The sequence below is a fragment of the Anolis sagrei genome, chromosome 6, assembly GCF_037176765.1.
Source record: "Anolis sagrei isolate rAnoSag1 chromosome 6, rAnoSag1.mat, whole genome shotgun sequence".
Lineage (NCBI taxonomy): Eukaryota > Metazoa > Chordata > Lepidosauria > Squamata > Dactyloidae > Anolis > Anolis sagrei.
In genome coordinates, this window is record NC_090026.1 from 24,725,692 (window position 1) to 24,736,660 (window position 10,969).

General features: G+C 42.3%; 1 protein-coding gene across 7 annotated transcripts in view; it reads left to right on the forward strand.

Annotated features, from left to right (window-relative positions):
* NDRG2 (NDRG family member 2) overlaps positions 1-10,708 on the forward strand; it is a 63,085-nt gene extending 52,377 nt beyond the window's left edge. For 6 of the 7 annotated variants that reach the window (XM_067469944.1, XM_060780605.2, XM_067469945.1 and 3 more), the window contains 6 exons: positions 822-873; positions 1,028-1,075; positions 4,056-4,091; positions 5,261-5,312; positions 6,776-6,809; positions 8,772-10,708. In XM_067469944.1, coding sequence (XP_067326045.1) covers positions 822-873; positions 1,028-1,075; positions 4,056-4,091; positions 5,261-5,312; positions 6,776-6,809; positions 8,772-8,970 — 421 coding nt within the window. In that variant the 3' untranslated portion in view covers positions 8,971-10,708. The remainder of the gene's footprint in view (positions 1-821; positions 874-1,027; positions 1,076-4,055; positions 4,092-5,260; positions 5,313-6,775; positions 6,810-8,771) is intronic. The other variant, XM_060780602.2, reaches the window with a different exon arrangement.
* The last annotated feature ends 261 nt before the right edge of the window (positions 10,709-10,969 follow it).

Below are 10,969 nucleotides of genomic sequence, written 5' to 3' on the forward strand. Positions count from 1 at the left end.
CGCTCTCGAGCCAAGCGTCCCCCATTCTGTATCTTTGTATTTCATTTTTTTCTCCTAAGTAGAGTATCTTGCATTTGTCCTTGTTGAACTTCATTTTGTTAGTTTTGGCTCATCTCTCTAATCTGTTAAGATGGTTTTGAATTCTGCTCCTGTTCTCTGGAGTATTGGCTATCCCTCCCAATTTGGTGCCGTTTGCAAACTTGATGATCATGCCTTCTAACCCTTCATCTAAGTCATTAATAAATATGTTGAACAGGACCGGGCCCAGGATGGAACCCCATGGCATTCCACTCATCACTTCGTTCCAGGATGAAGTGGAAGAATTCTAGAAAACCACTTAGCTTTCCTGCTCCAACACCCAGAGAAGCTGAATGAATACATACCAGACTTAAGGTGGCTACCTCTTCGATGTCCATGGGAGAAAGAAGACATTACTGTGAACTATAATGGCTCACTCACAGAATATGCAGAAAAAGTCAGCAGAGATAGAAATAGCAGCATAGATGGAGCCACTAACTGCCTTTCTCCCTCTTGGTGTTTATTTAATGGCTAAAGTTCCCTATTCCGCCTCCACTCAACCCTTTGGAAAAATGAAGGGGAAAAAGTCATCACACCTGAAAAGCTAATCCAAGTACTACTTCATAAACATCGATAAACTATACCCTGTTAAAAGGAGGTAAACATCGAGGATGGGTATCAAGATAACTATGATTAGGCTTCAAAATCCTAACTTTAAGGCTGTTGACTTGGAGAGTTGAGTTGCATTGTTAAACAGATTTCTCCTTCTGTCTCCTTTTTCTCCCTCCTGTTCATGCTGGCAGGTGTCCTGTGATGTTAGTGGTGGGAGATCAAGCGCCCCATGAAGATGCAGTGGTGAGTGTTAAAAAATAAAAGCTCTGCAGAATTGAATTGCCCTGGGCTTCCTCTCTTGCTGAGATGCCAATAGTCTATTTTCCAGTTTAACAGAAGACACAGCCTCTCTCACTGCACATTTTTCTTGATCCTCATACAGTCTCTTTCCTAACAGGTGGAGTGCAATTCCAAATTGGATCCAACCCAGACTTCTTTCCTCAAGGTATGTAGTGCCTCTCACAATTGCCCAAAGGATAACCTGTCCATCTAACCCAGTGTTTCTCATCCTTCCTAATGCTGTGACCCCTTAATACAGTTCCTTATATTGTGGTGACCCCAACCATAAAATTATTTTTCTTGCAACTTCACAACTGTAATTTTGCTACTGTTATTAATCGTAATGTAAATATCTGATATGCAGGATTTATTTTCATTCACTGGGTGAAATTTGGCACAAATACCCAATATGCCCAAATGTGAATACTGGTGGTGTTGTGGAGGGGGGTTGATTTTTATCATCTGTGAGTTGTAGTTGCTGGGATTTATAGTTCACCTACAAAGAGCATTCTGAACTCCAACAATGGAATGGAACCAAACTTGGCACAAAGAACTCCCATCACCAATAGAATATACTGGAAGAGTTTGGTGGGCACTGACCTTGAGTTTTGGAGTTGTAGTTCACTTACATCCAGAGAGCACTCTGGATCCAAACAATGATGGATCTGGTCCAAACTTGACACGGATACTCAATATGCCCAAATGTGAACATTGGTGGAGTTTGGGAAGATAGACTTGACATTTGTGAGTTGTAGTTGCTGGGATTTGTAGTTCACCTACAATCAAATAACTTTCTGAACCCCACCAATAGAATTGGGCCAAATTTCCTATATAGAACCCCCATGATCAGCAAAAAATACTGTGTTTTCTGATTGTCTTTGGTGACCCCTCTGACACTCCCTCACGACTCCCGCAGGGGTCCCTACCCCCAGGTTGAGAAAGCCTGATCTAACCCTTCACTTCCTTTAGCCTTGCCTCAACCTTTCATTCTTGAACGTTGTTTTTTGCCTGTCGTCTTCCTCCTACACTTCTGTCAATAGTTCTTAGATATGGTCTAACAGCCCCAGAATTTCAGCTTTATGATCCCTAATGCTTGCCATAGATACTTTATTTGGTGTCAACCCCTCTCTTTTAATACTCACTTTGTATATCTTTTTGCCCATTGGAGTGAAAACTGTGTGTTTTATATCTTTTTTGAGAGACTGGAAGCTTTTATGATTTTATCTGAGTTCAAAATGGAGCAACTTTCACGCCCAATTTGTTTCCCTGCCTCCATTCTTTTCTGTCTTGTGTTCTCTCTTTCATATACACATTTGTTGTTGTTTACTAATTTCAAGTCAGCACTTATGCCATCCTATGAATGCAGGACATTACCCTGTCCCAATAGCCCTGTCCAGTTCTTACAGACTCAGAGACATGGCTTCCTTAATTTTTGGGAAATGCGAATCTCCATAACCATTTGGGAAATGAGATGCATAACCTTTTTGAAAAACCACTGATCACAGGAAAGGCATGACCTTGTTAGAAATCACGGCCTTTTGAAAAACGATGTTCACCAGCATTCATGAAAGTCAACTAGGTCTCTCAGCTGTTAAACTAATATATGTAGTTATGTCTTTGAACTGTTAAGAGCATGCCAATGCACAAAAATATATATTCAGCAGAGTTTCAAAAGTGTCCCTTTAGGTGCCCAAAAACATCTATTCTCCATTTAAAATATATTTGCCTTTGATCTAAAATGGTGTCCCAGGTCCTGAACATGCTCAAACCTGGTCACATGTTCTGCAGCCCCCCCAACAATAAAGACGTTAGGTAAAATTGCAAACCAATACACACATACAATACAGTAAGTAATTATATACATAAATAACTAATGGAGGCTTCAGAAGATTGCTATTTTCAATATTAATTGAGTTTATCCACCTGCAATGCGACCTTCCTCTTATCCTACTGCCTTCTACTTTAACTAGATTATTGCCTTTCCTAGTGAGTCATGTTCTTTCATAAAACGGCCAAAATATGACAGCATTGAATTAGTCATCTTGGCTTCTAGGGACCACATCACACTAGAGAATGAATCCACTTTAAATGCGGTTGCTGCATCCTGCAGAATTCTGGAGTTTATAGTTTAGGGAGGAGCTTTTAACAGCCTCACTAAACTACAAACACCAGAATTCTGCAGGAGGCAGAAACCGGATTTAAAGTGGATTCATTCTCTAGTGCAGTGGTTCTCAACCTGGGGTCCCCAGATGTTTTTGGCCTACAACTCCCTATTCTTCCATACCAGAAGCGACTTGTAGTTTCCCAAGTCGCTTCTGACACGATAAAAAAACTGTACATTTTAGGATCTCATCGCATTAGAGAATGAATCCACTTTAAATCTGATGTCTTCCTTCTGCAGAATTCTAGGGTTTGTAGTGAGGCTGTTAAAGGCTCCTCCCTAAACTACAAGTCCCAGAATTCTGCAGGATGCAGAAACCAAATTGAAAGTGGATTCAATCTCTAGTGTGATGAAGTACTTACATATCCCAAAACAGACAGATGTCTCTGTATAAATTCCTTTGTGTTCTCATGATTATTGTACCCACCTCCAATATTGTGCTCAAAGGTTTATTGTGCCCAAAAGTTTAGAACTTCTTGGTTCTTGCTTTTGGAGAGGGGAAATCTAAAGGTAATGGTGGCAATCATATCTACTTTGGATCAGCCTTGAATCCAGTTAGTATAATCCTCACCACCATCCCCAAATCCTTTGTAGTATGAGAGTTGAATGAAACAGCTGGTAAACTGGCTGGAATTTTTGGGAGTTGTAGGCCAAAAACATCTGGGGACCCCAGGTTGAGAACAACTGCTCTAGTGTGATGAAGCACTAGAAAGCGTTTAAGTTCAGGAATTTACTTTTGTTTTTACCAGTCCACTCTCCTACAGCACCACATCTCAAATGAGTTGATTTTCTTTATATCGGTATATTTCTCACATAGATGCACAAAAACACTTTTCATCATTTATATTTCCTTTTGAGTTAATAGAATCTGCAGCCTTGCAAACAATCATTCCAGTACACCATCTAGAGATAAGTTAAATAGAAAGAAAAAGAGAGAGAAAACAGCTGTGTGCTGCCCATTTTGACTTCTCTTTCTGCCTTTCAGATGGCAGACTCAGGAGGACAACCACAGTTGACCCAGGTAAGATTACCCAAGGCTCGAGAGGAACGTTTGAGACACTATTGGGTTGTATGTTTTTAAGCTGTTAAAATAACAAGCGAACAAATGTTTTTTAACATCATTTCTTTTTCTGCCAGGTCAGACATGGGAAATACGTAGCTTGCGATTTGTAGGAAGCCCCTGCCCATTTTGGTGGGTCCAGGATTCCCCCTTATTATTTTTTGTTCCTGGCCAAATTGAGTGCTTCTCAAACTGGAAGCCTGAAGTGAGTTCCTAAGAAAGACAGTAAAAACAGAGATGATTTGATATTTTGGAACAGAATATTTTATTTTGTTTTTTTAAAAATACAAACAAAAGGAAAAAGAGGGACTACCAATATACTCGAGTAGAAGCCAACCCAAATATAAGTCAGGGCACACAATTTTTCCTCAAAAAATTGGGAAAACGTATTGATGTGAGCATAATCCAAGAGTGGGAAATGCAGCAGCTACTGATGAATTTTAAAATAAAAATAGATACCAATAAAATTGCATTAATTGAGGCATTAGTTTTGAATATTTACATAAAACTATAATTTAAGATAAGACTGTCAAACTCTGATTAAACCATTATTCTAACCTTCAATGTAAAAGTGCTTATGTATCCTTCCAATAATAATAAAGAGAGCAAAATAATAAATAACATAGTAATAATAATTGAGTAAAATAATGGAAATGTAATAAAAACAACAGTAATAATAAAGTAAAATAATAAATGTAATAATAATGGAGTAAAATAATAAATATAATAATAATAATTATAGTAAAATAATAAATATAATAATAATTAGAGTAAAATAATAAATGTAATAAAATAATAATAATAACCCAGTAAAATAATAAATAACTTTGACTTGAGTATAAGCTGAGAGGAGGGGGCTTCAGCCTAAAAAAGAGTTGAAAAACTTGGTTTATACTCGAGTATATATGGTAAATTGGATCAAAATACTAGATCTTTAAAGCTTAAAACCAAAATTGCATTGTGTCTATGTTCCTGGAAAAAGTGTGAGGGAGGAAATTTTGCAAACACAGCAGAACAAACAATTGGAAAGGTTTGGTTATCCTTTTTGTTTTGCCTCCTACACTTCCAATATATGCACAATTGTGATATTTTCCTCTCTTCTTTCTTTCCTCTCTTCCTCTTTTTTTCAGCCTGGTAAACTGACTGAGGCTTTCAAGTACTTTGTGCAAGGCATGGGATACAGTGAGTATTGTCTCTGAAACTCTGTTCTCCCTTCTACACCCCATGAAGGGCCTGCATTATTGGTGGAGTTAAGCTGTACATGGAGACGCAGTGGTGCAAAGGGTTAAACCCTTGTACTAGCTGAACTGCTGACCTGAATGTCGGCGGTTCAAATCCGTGAGATGGAGTGAGCTCCTGTCCATCATCTCCAGCATGAGAGAAGCCTCCCAGAGGATGGTAACACATCCGGGCATCCCTGGGCAACATCTCTGCAGACAGCCAATTCTCCCACACCAGAAGCGACTTGTAGTTTCCCAAGTCGCTTCTGACACAATAAAAAACTGTACATTTTAGGATCTCATCGCATTAGAGAATGAATCCACTTTAAATCTGATGTCTTCCTTCTGCAGAATTCTAGGGTTTGTAGTGAGGCTGTTAAAGGCTCCTCCCTAAACTACAAGTCCCAGAATTCTGCAGGATGCAGAAACCAAATTGAAAGAGGATTCAATCTCTAGTGTGATGAAGTACTTACATATCCCAAAACAGACAGATGTCTCTGTATAAATTCCTTGGTGTTCTCATGATTATTGTACCCACCTACAACCAACACCGTCCAACTAGATTAGGTGATGATGCCCAAAAATTTAGGACTTCTTGGTTCTTGCTTTTGTAGAGGGGAAATCTAAAGGTAAGTTTGGCAATCAACCTTGAATCTTTGGCTCAGCCTTGAATCTAGTTAGTATAATCCCCTCCACCGTCCCCAAATCCTTTGTAGTACGAGAGTTGAATGAAAAGTAATGCCTCCACCTTCGTAACTCCTCAACAGATGGCAGAACCGGTATGTGGCAAGTACTGGCTTGTGCAGTAGACTCTCCTTTACAGTTCTATTTTGGCAGGAAGCCTTAATATTGAACGGTTGTGTTGTTAAAGTGTGAAGTATGGAACCCTGCATAGATGGCCGGTCAATGCAACTTAAGCAATGTGCAGTCATTGAATTTTTGACAGCAGAAGGTGTCACCCCAAAGAAGATTCATCAGAGAATGCAAACGACTCACAGTACTCATATCAACACAATCACCATAAACAGCTTGCATTCAATGACTGCACGTTGCTGAAGTCGCATTGACCGACCGTCTGCGCAGGGTTCCCTACTTCTCACTTTAACAACACAACCGTTCAATGCTAAGGTTTCCTACCAAAATGGAACTGTAGAGGAGAGTCTACTGAACAAGCCAGTACCTTCCTCATACCAGTACTGCCATCTGTTGAGGAGTTATGAAGGTGGAAGCATTACTTTTCATTCAACCCTCGTAACACAAAGAGTATCTCTGACCCATCATCTTTCCGAAGACCTCATCTTATATCATCAAAATTCCCAAAGACCTCCAAAAGCTCTGGCCAAATCCTTGAACAGTAGTGAATTTTCATCCCCAAGGAACTCCCCACCATTCCAGACTGAGGTCTCTTTTCCTATTTCTCCTCAGTCCCTCATGTACTGGACAAGAAACTGAGTCAGGGGTCAGGTACCTTCTGTGGTAATTCCCCCTCCCCGTCACCCATAATCCTTTTGACACACTCTCTCCTCAACATGTCTGCTCACCCCTTTCCTGTGACTCCCTCACTCCTGTGTGCACAACCCCGCATTACGACACACATAGCTGTTTGCGGTGTTTTTATTTGGATTTTAGTTGTGCACCTACGTCACGAAGGCTGATGGCGGGCCTTTGTATGATCTCATACAGCTCCTGGCTCGGCACCATCGGAAGCCTGGGTTTGCCTTCCAAAATAAAATTGCTCACATCATTAACATTTTATGGAAATGACCTAATAGTGTGTAGATGGTAGGTTTTGCACCCTACATGCATCTTGGGTGTGTCATTGGGGAGCATGATTCATATGGATACAACTGCTGAGAAGTGGGCATGATGTTGAACCAGGCATGGGCAAACTTCAGCCCTCCGGGTGTTTTGGACTTCAACTCCCACAATTCCTAACAGCCTATTGGGGTCCTGTGAATTTTCCGGGCTGTATGGCCATGCTCCAGAAGCATTCTCTCCTGACGTTTCGCCCACATCTATGGCAGACATCCTCAGAGGTTGTGAGGTCTGTTGGAAACGAGGCAAGTGAGGTTTATATATCTGTGAAATGTCCTGGGTGGGAGAAAGAACTTGTCTGCCTGAGGCAAGTGTGAATGTTGCAATTGACCACTTTGATTAGTACTGAATAGCCTTGCAGCTTCAAAGCCTGGCTAGTTGCTGCCTGGGGGAATCCTTTGTTGGGAGGTATTAGCTGTCCCTGATTGATTATTATCTGGGATTCCGCTGCTTTTTGAGTGTTGCTGTTTGTTTACTATCCTTATTTTAGAGGTTTTTTTAAATACTGATAGCCAGATTTTGTTCATTTTCATGGTTTCCTCCTTTCTGTTGAAATTGTCCACATGCTTGTGGATTTCAATGGCTTCTCTGACATGGTGGTTGTTAAGAGTGGTCCACCATTTCTGTGTTCTCAAATAATATGCCGGGTTGGTTCATGAGGTGCTCTGCTATGACTGACTTTTCTGGTTAAACTAGTCTGCAGTGCCTTTCATGTTTCTTGATTCGTGTTTGGGTGCGAATCAAGAAACATAAAATCAGGAAAGTTAAATAAACAGCCCACTAAAAAAGCCAGGGAATTCCGGACGAGAATTAATCAGGGCCAGCTAACACCTCCCAGCAAAGGATCCCCCCGGGCAGCAATCAGCCAGGCTTTGAAGCTACAATGCCATAGCAGAGCACTTGATGAACCAATCTGGACACAGCATACTATCTGAGAACACAGACATGCTGGACCATTCTAAAAACCACTATGTCAGACTACATAGAGAAGCCATTGAAATCCACAAGCATGTGGATAATTTCAACAAAAAGGGAAATGAAAATGAACAAAATCTGGCTACCAGTATTTAAAAAAACCCTCCAAAATCATAAAATCATAAAGAACAACACTCAGAAAACAGGTGAATGCAAGACAAGAAACATCAGGAAACAGTCATGGCCAGCTAACAGCTCCCAACAAAGAATTCCCCCAGGCACGAAGCAGTCTGGTTTGAAGCTGCAAGGCTATTCAATACTAATCAGACTGGCCAATTGCAACATTCACACTTGCCTCAAGCAGACAAGAGTTCTTTCTCCCACCCTGGATATTCCACAGATATATAAACCTCACTTGTCCTAGTTTCCAACAGTCTTTTCAACTTCTGATGATGCCTACCATAGATGTGGGTGAAACGTCAGGACAGAATGCTTCTGGAACATGGCCATACAGCCTGGAAAACCCTCAACCTCTGAGAATGCCTGCCATAGATGTGGGCATAAACGTCAGGAGAGAATGTTTCTGGAACATGGCCATACAGCCCAGAAAACTCACAGCAACTCTTTGAGAATGGACTATAGCGCTTGCAGAAGGGTTTATCTGACTCGGACTCTTTCCTCTTTCCCACAGTGGCTTCGTCCTGCATGACCCGCCTGTCTCGCTCACGCACCGCCTCTCTGTCCAGCGCCGCCTCGGGGGACGGGAACCGCTCCCGCTCGCGCACCCTGTCCCAGAGCAGCGAGGCGGGGGGACCGCAGCCCCCGGCCCCCACCATGGAGGTGTCCTGCTGAGCGCCGGGCCAGAGGACAAGACCGCCTCCCACCTCTGAACAGGACTTCTGCTATCCCACAGTGCACTCCGGCCACTGGGCCATGCGATGATCTCCCCTAACGGTACTAAACATCCAGGGAGGCCCAGATGGGATGCAGTTTTACACTTTTTAAAACAAACATTAACTCCACCCCCTCCCATCCCATCCTTCTCACCCAACACATACGCACCTCCCTCGCCAACCCTGTCTGCTTCTCTCTCTCTCGTAACCTAAAACTAGAGTCAGCCTCCAGATTCTTTAGGGACCCTCAGCACCTAAAGAGATATGGGTTGAGTACTATAAAATTGTCTAAACTGTTAGACCCCCCCAAGCACTTATTTTGAATTTCTCCTCCATCCCTATTTGCACAGTTAGTTTTCTTAACAAAGGGAGATTTGGATTATATTGTTGGGTTTTTTGTTTTCTGTCCAAGTCGTAACTAACCATTGTTCCTCCCTCTTGAATTCCGAGTGAGTAGCCTGGAGTTCTTTGGAGTAGCCTGGATGGGCATTGGATTGCCTTGCTTATCGCTCTCTTTGTCCCCCTCTGGAATGTACATAGCCAAAAGCAGAATCTCACACGAGAGACGCACAAGCCCCTGAGAGCACTTGCATTGCTACTCTCGTGCCGACATCGTGCTCCTGAAACGGGAGTTGTCGTCATCCTGCACCCCATCCTCACCATACCTTTGTATCCTCAGACCTGTTTTGGTCTCATTTCCCACGTCTTCCATCATTCGGCCTATACTAGAAGGTTCTAGTTCCTTCTCAGGGTTAAGACAATCTCTGCACTCTTGCGTTGAAAGACACTGACCCTCCATTTCACCCCTATTTGGAATTTCTTTCTCCTCTTCCATGCATATATTCCTCCGTAACCAAGGGCTGCATTTCCGATTCGTTCTCCTTCCTCTCCCTGCCCCTAGTGAAACTAACCCGTCATAGATGGTAGCCGCTTTGTGGTGTGCATGTACAGTTCCTGCTAAGACAGCGAGTGATTTGGGTGATTAGGGGCATTTAGGAGGCTGGGTGAGGGTGAAATTGGGGAGTTGGGGGGTATCGGGGAGGGTGGGATCGTTCCTCTTGGAGGAAGGCCAGGGTGGGAGAAAGGCTCGTGGCTTGAGACGGTTTGTCTTGTCGCAACTGTGCCAGCACAGCAGGCAACGGTCTGTATGATTATATACTGGCTTCGTGTAATGAGATGTGTGGAGGAGACTCCGACCGTCATCAGCCGTGAATTTCACAACACGCGCTGACTGTAATGGGCTCCAGCTTCTGGCTTTGAGCAGGGCTCTCATGGTGTCGTGGAGGGTGCACTTGCATCAGCTTTTTCTGTAAACGGGATTCCAACTGTATCAGTTCTCTGAATGTTACTGGCTGTATTAAAAATGTTTAGATAGTGTTTGCCATGTTGATCTCAAAAGAACAAGGGATTCAAAACAAGGTAATATATTTTCTCTGGACCAGCTATAAAGGAAGGTATTCTGCATGTAAACTTTGGAGTGATCCCGCATCACTTTCTCAAGCATGGAATATCATGGTCCACTGGAAAGTCGCGTTACTTCCTTGTTGACTCTGAATAGGAACTGGGTGTTGATAGCTCAGTTTCCTGGACGGAGGGGCATTGTTTGAAATGGAATTTTGACTCCCGCATATCATGGGATCCTGTTGTGTTTGAGAATGTGTGAGCTCTGTTTTATTCCCCCCAGAGCCGTGGATGGTGAATCCCAACTCTTAACAATAAAGTCTCTAGAGAGGAATGAGTTTTTGCTTCTTTTTCTTTCATACGATTGTGATAATAAATAAATATAAGGAACTTATATCCAGTTGGTAGTTCCAGCTCAAGTAGCCTTGTTGAATACATGGGAAGTTGATTTACCAAGTTCCCATTGGTCCCCTAGTTGGGTCATTGATGAACTGCCACAATCTGACTTCTTACAAAACACGTAACGTCTTCTAAGCATAACCCCAATGGCACAATGGGTTAAACTAGTGGTTCTCAACCTGTGGGTCCCCAGGTT